We start from the raw sequence: 23,335 nt of genomic DNA, 5'->3' as shown, positions 1-23,335 counted from the left end.
TTAGTTATAAAACCATGTATAGGAATGTTTATGTGAAAGAAACCTATTTCTCCATATTGCTGAAAATCTTTCAGGATATAGGCTAAAGTCACATGTTGACATAACCAAATCTGATTGGTTATGGGATATGAGCCTGTCTCCTAAGCAACTTCTGATTTGTTTGGTCTGTTTGATAGAGATGATGACATAATGATCACTATATCCTTATTATGATGACATAATGATCACTATATCTACTGTTTACCAGAGGGTTTCTGAAATTACTTATTTAACTAATAGGCTCTGTCTGCCTCCATGAAAATTCGGTATGTCTATTATTACCTGGCAATATTGGTATCATTTAAAAATAAAGTCAGTGCTAAGTTAGCTATTTCTTATTATCAAAAAGGAAAGTGTCAGGCCTGAAATAATTGCCTTGTCAGGATTTGGTTATGGGTATTCAGTTATCATAGACAAAAACTGGTCTTGTTCTTGTGAGTACTATATAAGTGTGGAAGAACAGGCCCTCATTCTTTTAAGTATGAAAAAAATTAGATTCTCTGGGGATGTCATTTGTCATACTTGTTGAAAGGCACAGTTAACTAAGTAATACAAACAAGGTAGCCTAAGAGGTTTTTGAATCAAAAGTGAAGTCTTTGTTCTTTATTTTACATTGGGCAGACCAAATCTAGACTATTGAGTCCAATTCAAGTCACCACATTTTAGGAATGACATTGACAAACTGGACAATGTCCAGAGAATAGCAGCCAAGATGATAAGCAGCCCGCAAGGAAAAAATTACAAAGTGCTGGATATGTTTAGAGAAGACTATAGGGAAACGTGACAGCTGTCTTCAAGTATATGAATTGTTCAGAGTTATTCCAGACAAGGCACAATGGGATATTGAAATTATTTCAGTTGGAATCATGGAAAAGGAAGTCTAACAGTAGGAGCTGTTCAACAGTGGAACAATCTGCATTACTAGAGAGGGTGACTCTCTGCTGGAGGATTTTAAACAGAGGCTGGATGGCCATCTGTCAGGAATGCTGTAACATTAGATTCCTGATGGGAGAGTGGGTCTCCAGCATCCCTTCCAAATATTACATTCTATGATTCTTTGAATGAGAGTACACTACAAAAGAAGACATGTTCTCAAAATAAATATTATATCTATCTAGTGGAAGATGCACTGGATTATTCTGCATCTTTATCTTAAAGGAAAAAGTAAAAATTCCATATCATACAATCTAGAATGAGACTAAACATATTTTAAGAAAGAATGACATGAATAATCATTAAAGTATTTACAGAGATAAATGTGATTGTTCAACAAACATCACAGGGGATGTTTTATTAAAGAGCTGATTTTTTTGGAAGTAAAGAGCCATCAGTTCTGCCTAGTCTGGGAGTAGAACTTACAATGTATTATGCCATGGTTCTTTTTCTTTATCAAAAATGTAACACAATTCCTAGCTGTTTCTGAGTTGAAGCCCCCAGACACTAGGGACTAAAGGAAACCTGATGTATTCCCTTTGATTCTACCCACTTCTACAATGCAAAAAATGCCCATTTTAAACAGTCAGAAAAGGTATTAGTAATTCAAACCCTCAGTGCTAATACAAATCATACTAAAGGATCTACAGGTAGCAAAAGAACTAGGGAGCGCTTAACCATTTAAGCACAGAAGATCCGCTGGACCCTGATGGGCCAATTTTCCACTAGCCAAACGCATTCTGTGTAATTGTAATTCATTTAAACTTTAGATGTTATCAGTTGTTTGTAATTTTAGATGTTGTTATACCTATATACTTTTAGTGTTTATAATTTAAATATAGACTGCACCCTGGATCTCACTCATAGATGTTAGTTAGGTTGTTTTATAAATGTATTTTAATTTTGTCTTAAATTTTATTTCTTTTACTATCTATTAAGATAGATTTATATACATTCACTGAGCGCTCTGCTTGTACTGGTCTATGATCGTAATAAATTGAATTGAAATTGAAACCATTTTGTTGCAGCTGAACACCTCATATATTTTACAGTTGAGTTTACAGCATATTTTGTCTTTCAGGTAATGATGATTGAGAGAAGCTAAAATTATTTTTCAGATTATGGATAAGTTATTTTCTTCAATATCAAGGCACAGTAAATATTTAAGACATTGTTTAGGATATTAGTGTGTCTAAAATAGTCCTTTTGACAGGTGTTAAAGAGAAACAAGATAAGGTTAATCCAGGCAGTATGCTGTTTTATGAGAGATGGCTGTCTCTGACAGCTTGCTGTGACACTGGAGCAGGCACAGAAGACTGCTTCTTTTTCCCCCGTTCAAAAGATGCATGCTAAAAAGTGTGACACGAAGCAATTTAAATGAACATCTCTCTCGTTTGTAACTGCAGGAATGATATTCCAAAAGTAGATTTAGCGAGCTGTTCTTTGTCCAGCACCTTAGAAAAGGAACCCACAGAAAGAAGCAATGACATTGGTAAGTTGAAATACATTTTATATATAAGACCAAGTTGCTAAATCAAAACAGTATTTCTGAATTTTGATCAATAGGCATGTCTGTTATAAAGTCATTGTATACTTTTATATTCCTATGAAACACAAATAATTTGGTACATAATATTTTAAATGTCTGTGAGCTTTTGCATAACTGAATACTATTTTGTAATTTAAGTTATTAAAAATTTAGAGTTTTTTTTTAATTACCTGAAATGGTTGCTATTTCAAAAGAAGTAGTAGAGCTCTGTAACAGCTTCAAAATTAAGGTGCCTTTGTGAAGCATTTTAACCATGTTGCCTATCTTGAGAAAATTAAAAACAAATTGTCATTTTTACATTTTTTTCACAAATTTGCTGTCCTTAAGAAGGACAGTTGTAAAGATAGTACACTTACGCTGTGTGAAGTGTTCTGCTGTGATCACATATCTGTTAGCACACCAAGTGTCATTTTCACATGGAAATACTCTAGTATCATCTGCTTCAGTCACTCAGTTCCATAACAACTGGGCTCCAGCAGACACGGTTTTGTAAGAGGAGAATCTTTGTATCCTAAATTGTAAGCATTACTACATAACACCGGTAGCTTGCTCTGTTACTTTTATGATGTGGTTTCTTCAGGAAGCTCATATTGTTAAAATTAATATAGGCCAGTAATTAATCTTTCTTATTTTAGAGTAATATTTTTAATAATTTTAATAATATGTTTTGATAGACAGTGGTTCAAATAATAAGCTATGTCTTTTTAAAAGGAATGATTTCAGAAAATGAAATTACAAAAAGGTTTATATATTTTAATATTATTTAATATTCTGGTTTTTGCTACCCTGTGTAGGAGTTTAGGTTCATTTATTCTTAAAAATGTGTAGTATTTCCTACTTTATGGGAAAAAAAATGCCATCAGTATATGTTTTTAAAATTTGTATTATATAATTATATTTTCATATTCAACAAATTTTTTTAAAAAGCTAAGAAGACAAGAGGTTTTATATTAACAGGTAAAATCTGACTTTTCCTAATGATTAGATGACAGAAATAGAATAGTTCTTAAATGAGATGAGATGCTAGTTCAGTATATTTAAAAGCCAGTTATGAACCATAAGCCAGCCTTGAACTGATGTCCTCCAAATGACTTGCCCTTTATAAATATTGGCTATATAGCAGAGTCACTTTTATGGTGCGATGGATGGTGTATAAATTTAGTTAGTTAGTTAGTTAGTTAGCAAATAAATAAATAAATAAAGCAGCAGATTTGAGAACTTTAGCTTCGAATGAGAAGAACACAGAATACTAACATGCAACCTAATGGTTTTCTCATCTTTGAATCAGAATTATAGTTGCAATATTTAGTTAACATAAATGAAGGTCAGAGCAGTAAATGAGAATAATGATGACAGAGAGTTAAAACATTAACATTGCTTTTTATACTGTGAAGTTGCTCAAAGTATTTTTGTATTTTGGTAAGATTTAGAAATAAAAGCCATTTTTAAAGATACAGATGCTAGAGAAAATGTTTAAAATTGTTAATCATCTGAAAATGGAGGAAAGAAATACAAAAATAGATTAAATTATTTATGAGTAATGTTAGAGTGGATTTGAGGGCAGATGGAGGGCAAAGGGGATAAATGTGAAATATATGAGAGGTGATAAATGTTCTCACCACCGTCTTGGTAAGTTACTTGGCAGTGATACCAAGAGACTTCAGCTGCAGTCTGAAGTCCTCCTTTATGCAAGAGTTCAGCAATGGTGAAGCAACAAAATTTTCATTATACTAGCTCATTTCTTAGAGAGGGAAATGGAGAATAGTATTGCACTGTATATTGTATAGTATTGCAATATTATTGCACTGTAGTATGCTAACCAGAAAAGTGAGGTTCATTTGGTTATGGAAATACTTTACATGTCAAATGAATATAGATATTGTCATGCCACATATGAATACCCAGAGGATGCATTTATTTAATGTAATTTTCTTGGCATGAAGACTTTCAGGTATTTATATTAGAGAAGAATTAGTGAAAGGCATCTAGGCTGGATTGTGAGCATTGTTTGTTTTTAATGTGCATATCATATCAAAGGGACTTTTTTCTTTGTTTTATCTATGACTCACACGGACAAAGCTTTGGGAGAAAAAGCACTGTTAGTCCTATTGTTAAGTATATGTATGGATCTGTTCCTTTTCTCCTCACACTTTTTTTTTCTTTTCTTTTTCTCTACATTTCCAGTGGTGCCTTTCTTTTTCTTTCCACTCATATTTCTTCAAGCTTTCCCCATTTACATCCCTTTATCATGGGTAATTCTTCTTCACTTGATGATGGTAAGGCTGCTTTCCACCTTCTGTCTGTCCTGTCTTTTTTCCGAGAGAGAGAATGAATGGCATCTACTGCTCCATTCTCTTGGCATCCTCTTGTTTGCTTTGTTGTAGTTATAATTGTTTAGTAAACAGAGCCATTTCATACTGGCCAGTGCAATGCTTCTGAAAATATTGCACTTCTTTATTACAACATTGTTTCTTAACAATAGTAAAACTCAAATTTTATGCTAATAAAAATGTAATTCCATCTTCTAATATAACTAAACTATTTGCAACTTAGTCAAATGCAGTAGTTAACAGACAGTCATTGGCAATATTTTGAGTACTAGCAAATGATCTTACAAGGATTCTGTCCTTTGGTAGGAGCCTTTTAAATAAGAACCCATATGTCTGTTATTCCAATGGATTATTGCCAGGGAACATAATTTTAAAAACACTATAGCCATAATAACAACATCAGGTTTCTTACTAACGATTTCATTTGATTGAGAATGTCCTTGCAGATTGAGCCAATTTTAAAGGTCATTCTCTCATTAAATATATGACCTAATCTCCAAAGAAGGAGCATGAATATTACATGGGTTAAACAAATGCCAAGCAGGATATTAAGAGTGGATTTATTTTATAGAAGGAAAAATTGCAACCCAGCATGCAAAATGTACACTGCACAAGGGCACTGAATGAGGGGTATGCCAGTTGCAAAGTTAAAAAAAAAAAATTAATGGTGGGTGAGTGCACACACTAGGTAGAATTCTGCAAAAGGGCACCTTGTATGCCAGCAGTGCCCCTGCTCAAAATTGTGGTAGCATGGTGGCATAATTTTTCAACTTTACATATTAACATTTGTGGAAATGATTAGACTGTGTTTTGTAACGTTGCAAATCACCCTTGTTTCTGGAACTCTTTGCACAGAAAAATACAAATCAAGACTTTGTAGGCTAAGTTTTGTAATTGGTTCCTATTTCCTTTAATTCCTATTATTTTCTGTGCTTTAAGTTTGAGAACAGTGTGGTTGTTGTTAACTTGAAAAAGAAGATTGTTATATAAAATGACATCTCAAAAAATAAAGTAGCACATTATGCTTTTAAAAAAATAACTTGTTAATCTTTTTTTCACTGCTATATTTTCAAGGGACAGGGAAATGCTCCTTTGGTTTTAAAGTTGTATTTGGTTTGCTTAGGACAAAGATAGCTTTTGAAGCCAGTGTCAGATTTGGCACTTTCATCTATACCAATATTGCCTCTTCCCTTTGTTATTTTCATTTAGTTGGTTAGCTTTTTGCAGAAAAAAATCTTTAAATAATGCTGTGTTATTTGGAGTTATTTTCTTAAAATTTCTAATTTGGAGTTCTAATTCTGGTTGGGGATGTTCTATTTCTGTTTTACCCTTTAGAAGGAGTGACTACAATCTTCTTTTCTTTTTAAACAAATATGTATCTAAATTGTTATTTTAAACGTTGTTGAAATATAAAAGCATTTAAAATAACAATTTAGATACATATTTCAAGGTAAACACATTAATGCAGAATACCCTGTACATCTTACATCAGGCTATAGTATGTTAATCCTAAGCAAAGTGAATGTAAGAATATCTTAGTGATCATACTTGATTTAGGGCTCTTCCTCATGGCTTTGTTAATGTGCAGCTCTCCGACCTTGAGTTGGCAGAAGAGAATGCTGGCATAAATGGCTGAGCCCTCAAGAACAAGGCCAGAGAATTTCAGCACAGGTCAAGTTAAAGGAAGTGATTGGTCAGTTCCCCTAGTTTTGTTTGCTTTCTGTCATGAGTAAGGATGGCGAGCAGGGGGCTCCCATCCAGACTGTTAAGCGCATGCGTACCACTGAGGAATTGGTCAGCCATTCAAAGAGACACAGATCGGGACCGCCTTAACCTTTGGGGTTTATATGGCTGGGTTTTTCCCACGCTTCTTCAGTTTGTTAGGATTCCTGTTATGTACTAGCAATAAACATTAGAGACCAGTTCCTTGTCTCAGCGTGTTTCCTGTCTGTTAGGACACTTTCCCACCAAATGTCACCAGCTGTCAAGAAAAGCACACATCCATCTCTCTCCTTAATGGGGCTGGGGCTGGGGCTGGGTTTGGCAAAGAGGCGAGCTTTGACAGAGGGCTGAACTGCAGGTGTAGCCATTTGGTAAACCTAATTCCATTTTTATGTAAGTGTTTAGTTCTTGTACGTTGAAAGTGCCATTGGTTTAGCACTCTTTTCTGAAAAAGTGCTATTCTGGAACAGCACTAAACTTATGTTTAAAACTACCCTGGTAAAAAAGGTTGATGGGACTGGGAGATGGAGCTTTTCCATGTCACCTCATAGTCCTGCCCCACTTGCTCTTAGCTGTTTTTAGATTGTTTTCTAAGCATGCATTTAGCATTCTTCTGAAAAAGAGAGAGCGTTATGAATTTGGAAACTTGGTAGGTAAAAAGTCAGCTCCCTCCCCTCCTCCTTAGCCAGGAAACATTGCTTTTGGTATGGGAAAGAACTCAGTTTGAAAGTTTTGAACTTTCTGATTGCCGAAAGCAGAATGATTCTGAAAAACGGTACCCAGGGATGAAGAAGAGGGAGTATTAAAACTCTTTTATACTATATTTGTATATTTATATATTTTTGTTTGTATTAATAAATTGCAATATACAGAATAGTACTTCTAACTCATGTTCCTTTGGGTGTGCACACACAATCACATTAGAGCTCATTTGACAATGGAGGACTACTTCAGCTGGAAAATTTACAAGTTTCCTGTCAGCAAACAGATATTAAACAAGGAGAAAAGTACAAACCTCATGATCTCCTGTAGGATCAAAAAGAAAGCCTAATTTGTAGCCGGGAAGAGTTTTACAAGTTCTCCCTATTTATAATCCTATTTCTTTTTTCTCACGTGCAAGCATTTTTACAGGGATGTAGAGAGGATGTGGCAGGAGATGTCTGGCTAATGAACAAAAGGACAAATTCCAACTGAAGCAGACATAGTACAAGTGATGTGGGCTTCAGTTGTAATGGGACCAGGCCTTCTGAATGGGGCAGTTCCATCATTAAGTTCACCTCTTTCTTTAGTATATTCACATTTTAAAAGATAAAAACTCTGCAGTGCAGGAAGCAGCTTTCCTTAGCTAGGCGCTCTCAGTATGTTTTGGAAGTTTTAATCACAACTCATCTGGAGGGCATTATGGAGGCTAGTGTAGAGCATACTGGGTTGCTGTCTTTTGTCATTATTACATTAGTGTTGGATTTATTATTGGGTTAAGAAGTGCAAATGATGTCAGGTTGGAAAGAGGTTGTACAATCCTGTTGAGAAAAAGGGCAATTACAAATTATCTTTTTCTATTCTCCACATTTAATGATAGCATGCTAAGAACCATTTAACCATTTAACCTTTAAGTGCATCTTACAGCTTACATATTCTGAATGGCATCCTTGTTGGTATAATTTGATTTTTCCATTCCTAATTTGATTATGTTCTCCTTGAAAAAAAGATATTAACAAAAGTGGTGAACAAATATGTTTTAGAACATGAATATACTTGGTGAGGTTTCCAAGTCATGCCTCAAAGCCTTTTCCTCAGAAGATTTTCCAGGACAATGAAGTAGAAAAACAGCATAGGGAATATCTCATAATGTGAGCAGGCTTTCATTTAGGCATTGGTTGTCCCAACCCATGATTATTGGATGGGGAAGAATAGGCTGGGGGTCAACTCTGCCAAGACTGAGTGACTATGGGTTTGGGGTCCCCCAGATCCAGCAGTTGCAGAGTTTCCATCTTTGGTTCTGAATGGGGTGGCACTACCCTATTCAGACTTGGTGCATAATCTGGGGGTTCTCCTGGACTCACAGCTCCTGCTTGAAGAGCAGGTGGCAGCTGTGGCCAGGGGGACCTTTGCAGAACTGCATCTTGTGAGCCACTTGTGCTCATTCCTGGACTGCTCATGGTTACTCATGCCTTGGTCACCACCCAGTTGGACTATTGCAATGCACTCTACATGGATCCGCTCTTGAAAACCATCCAGAAACTTCAGTTGGTCCAGAATACAGCAGGGTTATGCATGCATCTCGTTATACCTATGGAACACTGCCCCTCTTTGAGCTGCAATGGCTCCCAGTAGGCTTCCTGATGCAATTCAAGGTGCTGGTGATTACTTTTAAAGCCCTACATGGCAATGGACCAGGTTACTTGAGGGACCACCTTCTCCCAAGAAAATCTACCTGCCCTACATGCTCCACAGGAGGGCATGCTCCAGGTTCCTTATTTTAAATCTTGTCATCTTATGGACCTAGGAAGTGTGCCTTTTCTGTGGTTGCCCCTGCTCTCTGAAACAATCTGCCCCCTAATATATGACAGTCCCCAACTCTCCCTGCCTTTAGAAAGCCCTTAAGATCTGGATCTTCCCCCAGGCATTAGAGCTAGTTGAGTGGGAGTCACCCTGTGCTCATTTTGTTACATGCTTGATCACCATTTTATATTTATATATTGTATTGTTTATTGTTATATGGGTTCCCCCCCTGTTTAATTTATTGTTTGTTTTTATGCTGTACACTGTCCAAAGTCACTCTGTTTGAGTTGGGCGGCCTTATAAATCTTTCAAACAAACAAACAAACAAATAAATAACACTAACACTCTATTGAGTCTGAAAGGAAATACAAGAGATCCTGAGCAAACTAGTATAAGCCGCCCAGAGTCACCTGCTGAGATGGGCGGCTATAGAAATGGAATAAATAAATAGTATGAAACAGGCTTTCTTTATGGGTTACTTTGTGCCCCAGTCTTCTCAGCTGGCAAATTAAATGTGACAGTACCAAAACGTCTATCTTACGGTTTTTGAAGGAAGTAAATTTAACATCAGATAATAAATTTACATGAGGCTTGTCAGCAAGGCAAATCTAATTAGAGACTGTATCAATATATTATTACATCATCTTAGCTTTGCAAGAATCAGCTTGTAACTTCATTGTTGTGCAGGGTCAAATATTCAGTGGCAGTATCAATAGCATTTCACTCTAGTTAGTACACCTAGATCTGAGGAAAGAATTAGGATTTTCTTTGGGAAGAGAGGAAGTATCTTGCACTTCAGGCACACCATTTTCAAAAGCAATGCTATTATTGAGATTCTAGTCTATCCATTATGTGAGAGTGGGTAGAAAGAGGAGTTAATGGAAAAAATAAAATAGCAATTTTAAAGTGTGAATTCCATTCACTTTGATATTTTTCGGGTGCTTGAAATTTTAAACTATTTCTCATTATTACTTCTGAAAATGCTATTAAATTAATAAATTATCTTACTGTAGTTCTGGATGTAAAACTTAAATTTGTTTCATTTTAACAATTTTTTAAAATGTTTGGTTAGGAATAAAACTGGAGGGTACCATATTTCATCTATTTTTAATTTCGATTTAATTTAAAGATGAAAGAGTTTAATAACTCTTAACACATCTAAATAAACTGTTTAATTTTCAACAACTTTATTACCTTATTGTTTTCCAATGTATTATGTGTAGCTGAGTTTTTTAACTAAAGGCCAGACAGAAATATTTTCTGTAAAGTAAATAGATGCTTCCACATGCTCCAAAAAAGAAATCTCAGTTTGACAGTATCAAACTAATGTAAAGTAATATGGATATTAAGTTTTAAAAGTCTCATTGAGTGACCTCATAATATTAATGTATTTGCCTGTCTTCCATGTTTTTAAGATTTGGAAGGGTTTGATTCCATAGTACCAGTTGCAGAGAAGCTCAGCCACCCAACTACTACAAGACCAAAAGCGACTGGCAGAAGACCTCCTTCACAGTCATTCACTTCCGTAAGTAATATCTGCATATTTTAACTTCCTTTGTGGAGTTCTTCATTTATTATCTCCAAAATTAGGGATTGCACTAATTTTCATCTCTTATCCCCCTCAAAAATGCCAGGAAATGATGTCAGTTTTCAACAGTCATGGTCCTAATGGGTTCTGAGAGATACAGGTTGCCTACCCAAAGCTCTGTAGTTTGGGCATAAATGGCCAATTGGCATCTGTACTTAAATAAAATACTTTATATATCACTTATATAAAGAATATTTCTTTATTCGTATATTCTATAAGTACCACTTACAGAAAGGATATTCTGGAGAAGGTCACTTATTAAGATATGTGAGAGTTAGCATCCTTTAGATGCCTTGTAATTAGACAGCTTCTTATTTTACCTAAGCAATTTTAAATTATGTATACTGCCTTGAAGCAATTTTTAATGAGATATACTTCTTGATACAGGTAGTCCTTGCTTAATGACAATTGGGACCGGAATTTCAGTTGCTAAGTGAAGCAGTCGTTAAGCGACTCTGACCCCATTGTCTGACCTTTTTTGCAGTGGTCGCTAAGTGAATCACCTCAGGCATTAAGTGAACCATGTGGTTGTTAAGTGAATCATGCAGTTCCCCCATTGATTTTGCTTGCCAGAAGCTGGCTAGGAAGGTAAAAAATGGCGATCACGTGACCACAGGACACTGTGATGTTCATAAATGTGAACCAGTTGCCAAATGCCCAAATCGTGATAATGTGACTGTGGGGACGCTGCGATGGTCCTAAGTGTGAAGACTGGTTGCAAGGCATTTTTTAAGCACCGTCGTAGGTCCAAACCATCACTAAACGAATGGTTGTAATGCAAGGACTACCTGTATCTATTTTCATACTGACAATACAAGTCCATATGATATAGTATCCAAACATACACATTACTCAAAACAAACCTTTTAAGATCAAATGGTATGTGTCTTTTGAATGATGAGCAGGAGATATTGGGACTACTGGATGGGATTTACTTTCAGTACTTTGATAGTCAGCTGATGGGAGCTATTCATAGTTGGAAGGCCCACATCAGTATCTTGCCACTGTCAGTGTTAGTACAGGTAGTCCTTGATTTATGACCATTCGCTTAGTGACCGTTCAAAGTTACGATGGCACTGAAAAAAGTGACTTATGATCGGTCCTCACACTTACGGCCATCACAGCATCCCTGTGGTCACATGATCAAAATTCGGGTGCTTGGCAACCAGCATGTATTTATGACAGTTGCAATGTCCTGGGGCTATGTAGTCACAGTTTGCAACCTTCCCAGCCAGCTTCTGACAAGCAAAGTCAATGGGGAACCGCATGATTCACTTAACAACCATGGCAAAAAAAAAAGGTTGTAAAATAGGATGTGGTCACGTGATGCCTCGCTTAACGACTGCACCACTTATTGACAAATTTTCTGATCCCTATTGTGGTCCTAAGTCGAGGACTAATTGTAAGTATGCAGCTGAGGGGAATCATTTGCAGTATGATTAATAGATTATTTTTGTTTTCGGATTAATTATAGTAATACTAACATTTTATGGACTAAGTACGTAAAAGTTTCAAATACTTGAAAATGAAAGAACATATTCTTTTGTTTCCACAGTCTTCACTTTCTAGTCCTGACTTTTTTGATTCACCAAGTCCTGAAGATGAGAAAGAAGAACAAGTTTCCCTACCACACAAAGTAGTTGAGCCATTAAAGAAAGCAAAGACTGTTACAATTTCACTTGTAAGTTACTTAAGCTATATATAATATTCAACAAGGCTGGTACCCATGGTCCTTAATGAAGCACTACATCATCATCATCTCAGTGAGGCACACTTAGCATGAACATTAAGCAGTTAATATACATTTTAGTTTCTACATTCCAGTCTTCTCTAACCAAACATTCTCCAAATGTGTTGGGACAACAGCTCCCAGAATTTGCAGCCAACATGAAAATTAGAATTCTAGCAATCTGGAAGGTGCTAAATTGGCAAAGACTGCTTTAGACTTTCAACTTCAATTGTGAGATTTCAGCAATCCTTCCACCTCCCAAACAAGATGAAGCAAAAATAAAAAATCACATGTCCATCTTGACTGAATCTAATCCCACATCAGCTTTGTGCTTCTCCCTTACCAGAATGTAAAAAACCATGATAATTGATTCAAGATTTGCTATTCTTTCAATTCTGTTCCAACCACTTAGGAAAGAGAAGAACCATTGTAGAACAGGATCCCTTACACCTAACCTTGGTAGGTAGCAGAAAGGATCAATAGTATTGACTGCTACTGAGAAGTCAGGTAGACCAAGAAGGGTACAAAATCTCCATCTAGATCCCAATGAATATTATGGACCAAAGTGACCAGTCCCATGCCAAGACCTTATTTCTGGCTGAAAGGGGACTGTATTACTTATTTTCTTATGACCACAATTGGGACCTGAATTTGTGTTGCTAAGTGATGTGGTCATAAAGTGCAATGTCATGTGACTGTTTCGCTTAGTGACAGCAATCCTGGGCAGTCCTGGTTGCTGTCGTAACCCGAAGACGCATGGGTCATTAAGTGGGAAGAGGTGGGAGTCCCAGGTAAGGAGCATAGGAGTGCTGTGGGGGGTGGGGGAGGCCTGGGAAGGCTGGCACAGGTTGCGCACAAGTTGGGGAGGGGGGTGCCGCAGTGTGGTGTGAGCTCAGAAGGGCCAGGGAAAGAATACGCTACAGCTCAGGGGCTTCTTGGTGCTCCGTGGCTCTGGGCTCTGTTGCAGTTACATTTTCCCTTAAAATCTCGGTTTCTCTCTTTTTGCACACATATCTTTATATTTTTCTATAACTGTAATGATAGTTCTAGAGCATAGGCATGTAATAAGAATAGAAGGTACTCTTTATTCATCTTCAGATCCCAGGATAATATGTTTAACATACAATATGGAGTTCACAGGGATTGAATCTTAAAATTTATTATCGCAAAGTGTGTTTTTCACCTCCGTATTACGGTTCCTTCAGTTATGATACTCATCTAACTGTGTAATGGTGGTTCTAGACCATCTCTGTACTGGCAAAATGATTAGCTAAATTGGAAAGCTTAAAAACAACCCTAAGTGCCATCCCTTAGTTTTTATTTCTAGTATATTGCAGAAGCATTATCTTCTTTTGGTGCACTATAGTCTTTTCATATTCTCATTTTTTCCTTCTTTTTTGACATTCTTTTGAGGCAGAAATAGCAACTGAGTATGCAACTGCCCAACAACATTCTCATGGGTGACACTCTGGCTCAAGATCATGTCTGCTTGTTGATAAAATTATGCTTGAAAGATTTGAGAAAATTATGTTGTCTCTTTCTAATGTAGCTGAAAACAAAACACAGCCAGGCAAGTATAGCTTGCTGTTCCAAGATATTGCTTCCAAGAGTTTTTGTTATCTTTTTGTTCCATAGGTGTCTGACAACAAAGCCTCGTTGCCTGCCAAGCCAGGAGGTTTAACAAGTGGAAGTGCTTTATCGTCTTCATTATCTTCTTCATCTATACTTCATCCAGCTTCAGTAGGAACAACAGGCCACAGGTCAAATTCCCCTTCTTTATTCAGTACTGAAGGAAAGCCAAAGACTGAGCACTCAAGCCAAGGTGAAGCAGCTTTGGAAGAACTAAGGTCACAAGTTAAGGAGCTACGCACTATCATTGAAACAATGAAAGACCAGCAAAAGTGAGTATTCTAATATTTTCCTTGTATTAATCAGTAAGGACAACTTGGGTTTTTGTTGTTATTGTTGTTAGTTCCATTAACTTTTCCAATGAACTTGTTCAACTGTATCTTTTTCACTAAGGCTGTTAGATAAAAATGGAAATGCAGGCAAACACTGTAAACCTGTAGTAGGGATTTCCAGTATCATCCAACTCAAACTCTTTGACTTTAGGCCACATACAAAAAGAAAACCAAAAGCTGTAATTAATTAATGCAAAATAACCTAACTCATATACTAAACAATAACTGGTGAACAGAACTGAAAAATTCTACAAACTCACCCATTGAGGACTCAGCTGAAGCTCACCCCAAAGCCTAGCCTGCATTTGTTATGTGAAAATATGTGATTTAAGAAACAGGTTAGCTTCACAAACAAAGACTTTCTGCTGTAACTTGGATTCTTAACTTCATGTCCATTTTTCTTCCTAAGTTTTTGAACTAGTTAAAGTGTGAAACATCTACACGTAAGTCACTATCATGAGATTTACATGCAGTAGAATAACTGATTTGATGTGAGCCGTAGAAACGTGCTGACCTTTGCTGTAATTTGAGAAACGCAGAAGTCAACCTCAGCCCTGTCTGCAGCACTTCCTGCAGTATTAACAATGGATTACAAGGGAGAGTTACTTCTACTCTGCTCTCCAAATTGCACCAAATTTTTAACAGGATTCTAAATTGCATGACTGTTTTACCCTTCTCTCAGGGTATGCAGTACAGAAAAGAATAGATAACATGCAGTATTGATGTAATCAGTGTACCTTCAGAGTCTGCCAAATCCCAGCCTGCATCTTAACATCTCTGGACAGCACTGAATGGTTGTGAATGTCCATTATTATATAAATTATATCCAATTTGTGTTATTTTACCATCAGTGTGACTACAGGTAGTCTTCAGCTTATGACCACAATTGGGACAGGAACTTCCTTCATTAAATGAGGCGGTCATTAAATGAGTCATGCCCGATTTTATGACCTTTTTGCTGCAAATCATTGCGGTTGTTAAGTGAATCACATAGTTGTTAAGCAAATTCAGCTTCCCCTGTTGACTTTGCTTGTCAGAAGCCGGCTGGGCAGGTTGCAAATGGTGATCATGTGACCCTGGGACGCTGCAATCGTTGTAAATACATGCCAGTTGCTAAGTGCCTGAATTTTGATCATGTGACTGCAGGGACACTGCGATGGTTGTATGTGCAAGGACTGGTTGTAATTCTCTTTTTTCAGTGCCATTGTAACTTTGAACAGTCACTAAATGAGTGGTCGAAAGTTGAGGACTACCTGTACAGTGCAGGATTGTCAGAAAACAACTTTCTCCAACCTGGGATTAATTAACTGTTTTACTTTGGAAAATGCATCAACAGTTACTTTTAAATGATTTGAAGGAAATGCAAAGTGAGTGAGGAAAAGAAGAAACTCTTCAATTTGCTATTGAGGTTGTTGGGAGGTAGAATGCCCACTCTTAGCTACATTAAATTATTATATATCTCTAAATTTAATTTTGATGGGTAACTCAAAGCTGTCTTTCATGATTGACATATAAGAATAGAATCCCAATATGAACATCAGTTGATGTTTTTATTTACATACTCTGTTTCTGTTCTTTTTTGTCTTTATGCTGAAATTCATGTACTTATGTTCTCCCTCTGACTTGTGTTCTGCGTTTTCTTCCCACAGTCTGTCAGTATTCTGTGCCATTAAGTTGCTCAGATCTCACAGATTTGTATTGGACACTTTCTCCCACCAGAATTTTTATCTATGTATTTAATTTGTGGTTTCCTCAATTCTGCTGATGTGTATCTTGTACATAATTGCTGTCATTTTTGGCTGCATAATGGCACGTGCAGCATTTGTAAATATGAATTGGTTCTCAAGTTTAAGGCTGAATTTAAAGTTTTTTGATGGACTTGAAAAAAATGAAATTTATGTTTGCCAGTATTTTAACCTATACATAGAAGGGTTTCTGATTGTTTAATTTCCCACAAAATACTTAGAAATCAGAAAGATGGTCAATATTCCTATTTACTGTAATTAATACACATCTCAAGCACCATGATTAGTTCAGAAAGACTAAAGCAATTTTTGTATTATTCTGGTTTTTTACATGATCTTAAAGGATTTTTGTGCTTCTTATCATGTCTGTTTCAAGTTTGGGTTCATAAATCATTTAGTCTTGATTGAATAGAGTGGTAAAATTCTGCTAGGTTCTGATTTCTGCCATAAAGGTCACGACAAGTCTGAAATTACATTAGACAAGTTATATTCTAGAAAAAGAAGTTAGGGAAGTTTGCAATAATCCAAGTCAGTATCCATACAATATATTCTGTACATCTTTCATTCAGTGATTGCCTGCTGTGCCTGCCAACTTCACTTTAAAATAATTTTCTAGCAATATATAATATCCTGTTAGTTTATTTTTTTCCCTTAATGTGGATGGGCATTAAAAACAAATATGCTATGCCGCTCTGTCCCCAGGTGAAATTCTAAAAACTCTAGAATCTGTAGGGAGTTCCGGTGCAGAGCTGACAACTATAGTTGCAACAAGGTATTTGGAGAATCCCAAAGTACCTCTTTAAAGCATATAGGTAAACGTTTGGTGGCAGAGAACTACAGTAGTATTTCTAAGGGGGCCATATGGTATCTGGGTGAGCGTGAATGTATGTAAAAAAGAGAATAAGGGTTTGGGATCTGATTAAGCACGGCAGGAAAAATTGTACGATTTCCTAATTTTTCATTCAGGAGCTGCAGTTGTAAACATTGAGTTCCATTTACCATGCTCAGTGGGCGATAGTAGCTTTTCTCTGTTGTATTCCTTTAGAGGAAACATTATAGAAGGAAAGAACAAACTATTTATTCCATTATAAACTGGAGCTCTCACTGCTAAAGTTTCCCTTTCAAAACTAGAGATTCAGTCACAAAAAAGTTACCAACTCACAGGCATGCAATGAATTTCTAATGAAAACTGGTAAGTAATGTCAAAAGTGCATGCCCCCCTGATGATATGGTCATTAAAATGTTTGTTTGCTTTTTCCTAGAAAAGAAATTAAACAATTGCTGTCTGAATTAGATGAAGAAAAAAAGATTCGACTACGATTACAGGTACTTGTATATGTGGCATGAAGCAGCTGTATAAGCTAATTAAACTAAAAGTTAAAGAATCTTTTAATGGAACCTTGTATCTCATAGTCCAATAAGTTTTGTTTAACATGAAAGGAATCCTGATAGATAGGAAAAATAGGAAATAAAAATAAAAATATAATTGAAGTATTTTTTCTATATTAAAACGTTTTACAATAGCCAATAAAATATTATCCATAAGCCTTTTGAGAGGCTTAAAAACAGTAAAATTTAAGTCATTTAGTGTTTTGTGCAGAGAAACCTTTTATCTTTGTACTATTTTCTAACTGATAATGCTGTTTTCTGTACAGAGAAAATATGTAGGTATTTTCTGTATGCTTTTCTGGAGAGGCAAATAGCTTTAGAAAACAATCAGGAAAACAGAGCAAGGGCAAGTATTTTTAATTTTTTCCCCCCATATTCCCTTTCCAGGCAATTCCTTTAAAAAGAAAAGAAAAATCTAATCATGGATACCTTGTGAAAGATTTTCCCCTTACAGACTCCTTCCTAAAACTCTTACATTAAAATATTGTCTTGATTTAAGCCAAGCTGAAAGAAATGATTTCTCTCTTCTTTTGAGTTCCTGTTTCTGAAGTTGTATCTGTTTATACATATGGATTTTATTTCCTTTCTTAATAATTCCTAGCATAAAATTGAAGATGAAGAGTTAGCATGTTGCAGTGAATAGGTGACGTAAATGCTTCATAAAATAATTATTTGGATGGATATAGTTTAATCTGATTTTCTTCTTTTTAGATGGAAGTTAATGATATAAAGAAAGCTCTTCAATCAAAGTGAATTCTGGATAGAAGGAAAGTTGTATTAATTCATTATGACAGAGACTTTATGCCCCAAACAAAATAACTTTGTGCCAAATGATTAAAAGATCTGCCTATACTTCTTTGTTTGGACAACTAGCACAAGAGTTTAATAGCACAACACAAATTCCAGTGAAGAACAAAAATTTCTATGTGATAACACTTTCTTGAAATGGCACTGGTTGTGACTGAAATTTTTCTTATTGTGCTAAAATCTTCTCTGCTTCACGTTCACAGGCAAGTTGAAAACTCAGGCAGTTTAGTTCATAGTGGTACTATTTTAATGATATTTTCCATAAGTAAATTGTTTATCAGTTTACAGGTTTCATGGGTTTGACTTTTTAAATTGTCTTTTGTCACAGATTCTTAAAATGTTTGTATTGCATATATCCAGAAATGAATGTTGATATTGGGTGAGGAGTTTGTTTCTCTTAAAGCAGCTTAATGTGTGTTGTTTTAAATACAATTACATATGCAATCTTATGTCCAAAAATTATCTACAAGGTGAATCTTAAGTTTGTGTACAAATAGTATATTTAAAAAGAAAAAAAAATCTGGTCGTTGCAATGATTTGTGCCTTCTTTTGCCAAACACAGATTGGAGCTGGTTGTAGGCCAGATTTTAGAAATGTAGCTATCACAAGGAGGCCTGTCTATCCACTAGAGGTCGGTCTTTCAGCATATTAACTGCTTGCTCATCAAAATCTTTATTTTTGATCTGATTTGATTCGGTTAGGTGATATAATGACCACACTGAGTTTGAGGCAGCTTTATTTTAACTAATATTGCTTATTATTATTATTACTATTACTATTCTGAGAATTCACTTTGCTTACTGTCACTCAAACTTTAAACACCTGCTTTTATCTTCAATTTTGCACATCTTGGGTGGACAGAACATGCATCATCTAAGAGCAAACAAGAATAAAATATAAATTAACAAGAGAAAATTATATTATTACATGCAAGAGAACTGTGTAATATTAACCTCGTTTAATCAATTGTAAGCCTGCAAATTTGGGATGAATGGTTTCTATACTGGCATCTTACCAAATGACTTATGTCAAAGCAGTGTTTACATTTCTGTTATAGATAGTGAAGATTTCAGCTTTTGAAGGCAAAGGAATGTATATGTGTTTGCATAATATATGTGCGATCTCCGAAAAGTGCTCATACAAAATTATATAGCTGGGTTTCTTATTTTCATAGTAGAGTACATTAATAGCGCAATCCTATGCATGTGTATTGGATGAGTTTTGTTCAGTTCGGTAAAATGTATTATTAGATAATGGTATGTAACCTTGCAGCCTGATTTCACAACCCGAATACCCTTACTACGGAATAAACATTAAAAGCAGTAAGACTTATATGTAAATAAACATGCATAGGGTTGCACTGAGTGTTCTTGAATAGCTGAGATATGTGTCCTGCTGAAATATCCATCTTTGGTTATATAATAGTATTTTAGTATTTCTCTTTTCACAGAGCTATGAAGTTTACATTAAATATCACATGGTGACTTTATCATATCAAATATAAACATTTAATATTTATCATTTAAATATCTACATTTAGAGTTGCTAACTGCTATTTCTTATTGGATAGGAGACTTAAAAGTATTGCCATGACACCCAAAAATGTTCTATAATTGCATTTATTAATAGTTTCATATCAGGATGGAACATCCAAGTTTGAGATTTAGTAATGCATCCAAATATTTGTATTAATCATGTGTATTTTCCTTTATTAACATTGATACAAGCACACTAATCAAAAATTTGTCACTGTGATATCTTTCAGGATTTTAAGATTACATTAGATTTTTGTATTAAAATGACCAAATCATCTTGATGAGTGTTTTACATTGACGCATGAAAGCAAATCATGGAACTGATTTCCTGGTCTTCACAGCATTCACATGATCAATCAGTGTTAGCCCTTGCTGTTTCACAAAACAAACTCGATTTCCAGTCATAACCTAAGAGCGTAGGATGTTGTGCTGCAACAAAGAGGTCTAGGCAGTGTTACAGTGTCATGATATATAGCCACCAGCCTAAATACTTAAGAGTGGACAAAGGGCTATAGGACCTTAAAATGCCATAAGTCCATGGTCATGGCAGTTCTTTATCCACATGCCATTCTGATTATTTTCTTGGAAGTAAGTGTTTTAACGTGCAGATGCATATGTACCAAGCTGTGGAAATTGGTGGGAAAGATTACTAAAAATGCTGTGAGATAGCAAGCTGAAAAGGCATTATTATTGCAGCAAAGGAAGTGTTTCCTATTTCCTCAGATGGCTATCCTAATGAATAGTTTAGGAGGAATATTTGGTTTCTTTGTGTGTCCACATCACTCTCCCTGGGATTTAGTAATCTCTGTGTCATGGAAAGTAATCAAGTATGACCTGGTTCTTATATCCTTAGGAGTGCAAAACCTGTACTCTCACTGTAACACCTCCAGAAGGGTTGCCAAGTTGTAATTTCAATGTGGCAGAAGGTAGGAATAATGGAATATATTGGGAGTAATAATAATATATTTATTTAAAAAAAAAAAGTTTAAATCTTTTGTCCTTGTTGTGACAAATGTTTGTCCCACTTTTTGAACAACAGGCCCAGCAATGCCACTCAAAAGCCCAGGTGTAGCCAGTAGCCTGGAAAAGGTGGCACCGCTGCTGTACTCAGATGCCAGTGTGGAGCGGACCCTGCTTCTTTGGAAGTGTCTCTTGCATGACAAGAGTCACTGAGCCTGAATCTAAGACTAAACAAGCTCTGCCCCCAGTTTTCCCGTTAGACCTTTCTAGTTCTCTTAGAGGTTTTCTAGCAATAAGGATGTATAGCTACTAGCTTCAACATTGTGGGAATCCAACAGGAGGACAAGTAGTGTTGCTAATTTATATATATTTGAAACTTGGAATAGTTTAATAGGTTTCTGATTTCATTCACTTGAAAAACTTACTGTGAATTGCTACAATACAGATTCAGAGATAGAGCCTTGAAAACTAAAATGTTCTAAAATCTTATTTTAACAGAAAATAAATTTTTTGAGTTCAGCATTGATTGACCTGAAATCAGGGTTCTACTTCCTTTTTCTCTTCCTGTTATGTTGGTAAACTGTCATTTTATAAACCTGTATCGAGGAGTCCAATGTATTGTGATTTGTAAAATAAGATTAAATGAGATTTTATGGAATTTTTTTGTTCAATGCCTTGATTTTTGTTTTAGAAATCTGAATTATTTTTCTCACATTATATTTACAGATGGAAAGTATTTTACAAAGAAATTATATTTTCAATTTTTTAAAAGAAATTGCCATTTCAGACCTGTAGGTAAAACGTAATTATTTTGGATACTTTTTTCTTTGAATTGGACTAAATGGCATTCATAAGACAGAAATAAAGTAACAGTTAATATTAGTTCCATTTATTCTTACTTTTATTTCTTGTATTTCCTTTCATATTTAAATTGGGTTGTATTATCAGATATACAGTAAGAAATCTTTATACTAATAGTTTTATTACACACAAACCATATTTTTAGTTTAGTTATTTTATCTTCCACTTTTATTGTGTTTGACATCTTCCAGGTAAGACAAGACAAAATATTACTTTGTAGTCTAAATATTGTTTCTGAGCTCAGTGTAACACGTACCTCAGCAAGCAAGTACTGGGGTTATTACGCTTGGATGTGCAGTGACTAAGTCGAGATACCCAAGGAGTAGGTGTAAAAACTGAGATGAGAGATGAATTGCTATAGGTAAGGGCAGGGGATCAGGGCCATGAAAGATGAGGTGGGAGGGATATGGTGGTGACCCGCAAAGGGAATATGGTGGAAGGGTACTCTCAGGATTAAAATCTGAGGCCACCCCCTTATTTCAGTTCATCAACCAGGTTGACTGAACACTGGGAGCTTTGGGTTGTGACTGCTGCCAGATCTGTGCTTTAACTGTAGATGTGAAACCAACCTGCTTTTTATCATTGAGACCTGAATGGGTTAGAGGGATCATTCTCCTCTTGGAAATGGGCTTGTCAGCATTTCAGATCTTGCATCAATAGGCTGACCATATTTCCTTGAGACAAAAACGGGACATTGGGATGGCAAAATGGGACGGAATTAAAAACAGGACGTTGGGATGGCAAAACTGGGCAGGGCTGGGCGACAGGCTGGATTGGCAGGCAGGAACTTCTCCAGTATTCTCAGACTGGGAATCTTCAGATTCCTTCGTTTGTGAGAGGCAAGGCTGGGCTGGAGAGTCTAGTGAACAGTAGTCCTCAACAAGCCGTTCCTCCTCTGGCTGTGCTTTTACGTTCTTCCTGCCATTTCATGGCAGGAGCTAACTGGCTCACCCTTTGATCACCACCTATCAGCTGATCCTGTTTTTTTTCTCTTTAGGTTTCCCGCCAGGTTGAGCTCTGTGGCTTTTTTCCCGCCATTTCTGCTGAGCTCCCCCTCCTTCCACTCAAAGTCAGACTGCATTCTGACAGGGTTGTGGGAACTTTCAAATTTTTAAGTAAGGTTTTTAAGAAAACGGGACAAAATGGACATTTATATTAAAACAACGGGACAGTCTTGAAATGTTAAAAAAAACAGGACTGTCCCATTCAAAACGGGATATATGGCAGCCTAGGCATCAACCATGTGCCTATGGCAGGGAGAAGAGGTAGCAAGTGTCACTTGGGAGATAGAGGTGAGTAAAGTTATTGTTGCACAGATAATATCAAACCCTGTGAAGCTGGCAAATTCAGGAATCAAGAACCTCTTGGATTTCTAGAAAGATCTAGTACAGTAATATACAGTTCTGAAACTCTCCCAAAGCAATTCTCCAAATCAATTTATATCTAGCATAATTAAGGCAGAGTCTTGAGACTGAGTCTCTTCAACATGCTTCCCCACCCCACTCCATCGGCTGAGTTGTCTCTTTTGCAACCAACCTGTTTCCTCCTCTGTGTTCCCAAGGCCTGCTAGACATTTCATCACAGCTAACCAGATGTGAGGCCATGTTTCTGCAGTTGGGCTGTAGGAACAAGCTAGGATTGCTGCTATTGTACCAACCTTTTTGCTGAAAAACAGCATCCCTGCC

General features: G+C 36.1%; 1 protein-coding gene across 3 annotated transcripts in view; it reads left to right on the top strand.

Moving 5' to 3' along the window:
- Positions 1 to 21,447, top strand: part of SH3KBP1 (SH3 domain containing kinase binding protein 1) — a 130,185-nt gene extending 108,738 nt beyond the window's left edge. For all 3 annotated transcript variants that reach the window (XM_063305155.1, XM_063305154.1, XM_063305156.1), the window contains 6 exons: positions 2,379 to 2,464; positions 10,491 to 10,600; positions 12,219 to 12,344; positions 14,028 to 14,293; positions 17,361 to 17,424; positions 18,199 to 21,447. In XM_063305155.1, coding sequence (XP_063161225.1) covers positions 2,379 to 2,464; positions 10,491 to 10,600; positions 12,219 to 12,344; positions 14,028 to 14,293; positions 17,361 to 17,424; positions 18,199 to 18,240 — 694 coding nt within the window. In that variant the 3' untranslated portion in view covers positions 18,241 to 21,447. The remainder of the gene's footprint in view (positions 1 to 2,378; positions 2,465 to 10,490; positions 10,601 to 12,218; positions 12,345 to 14,027; positions 14,294 to 17,360; positions 17,425 to 18,198) is intronic.
- The last annotated feature ends 1,888 nt before the right edge of the window (positions 21,448 to 23,335 follow it).

The sequence above is a fragment of the Candoia aspera genome, chromosome 5 (genome assembly GCF_035149785.1).
Source record: "Candoia aspera isolate rCanAsp1 chromosome 5, rCanAsp1.hap2, whole genome shotgun sequence".
NCBI lineage: Eukaryota > Metazoa > Chordata > Lepidosauria > Squamata > Boidae > Candoia > Candoia aspera.
The sequence above is the reverse complement of the archived record's forward strand: the minus strand, read 5'-3'. Positions and strand labels throughout refer to the sequence as shown.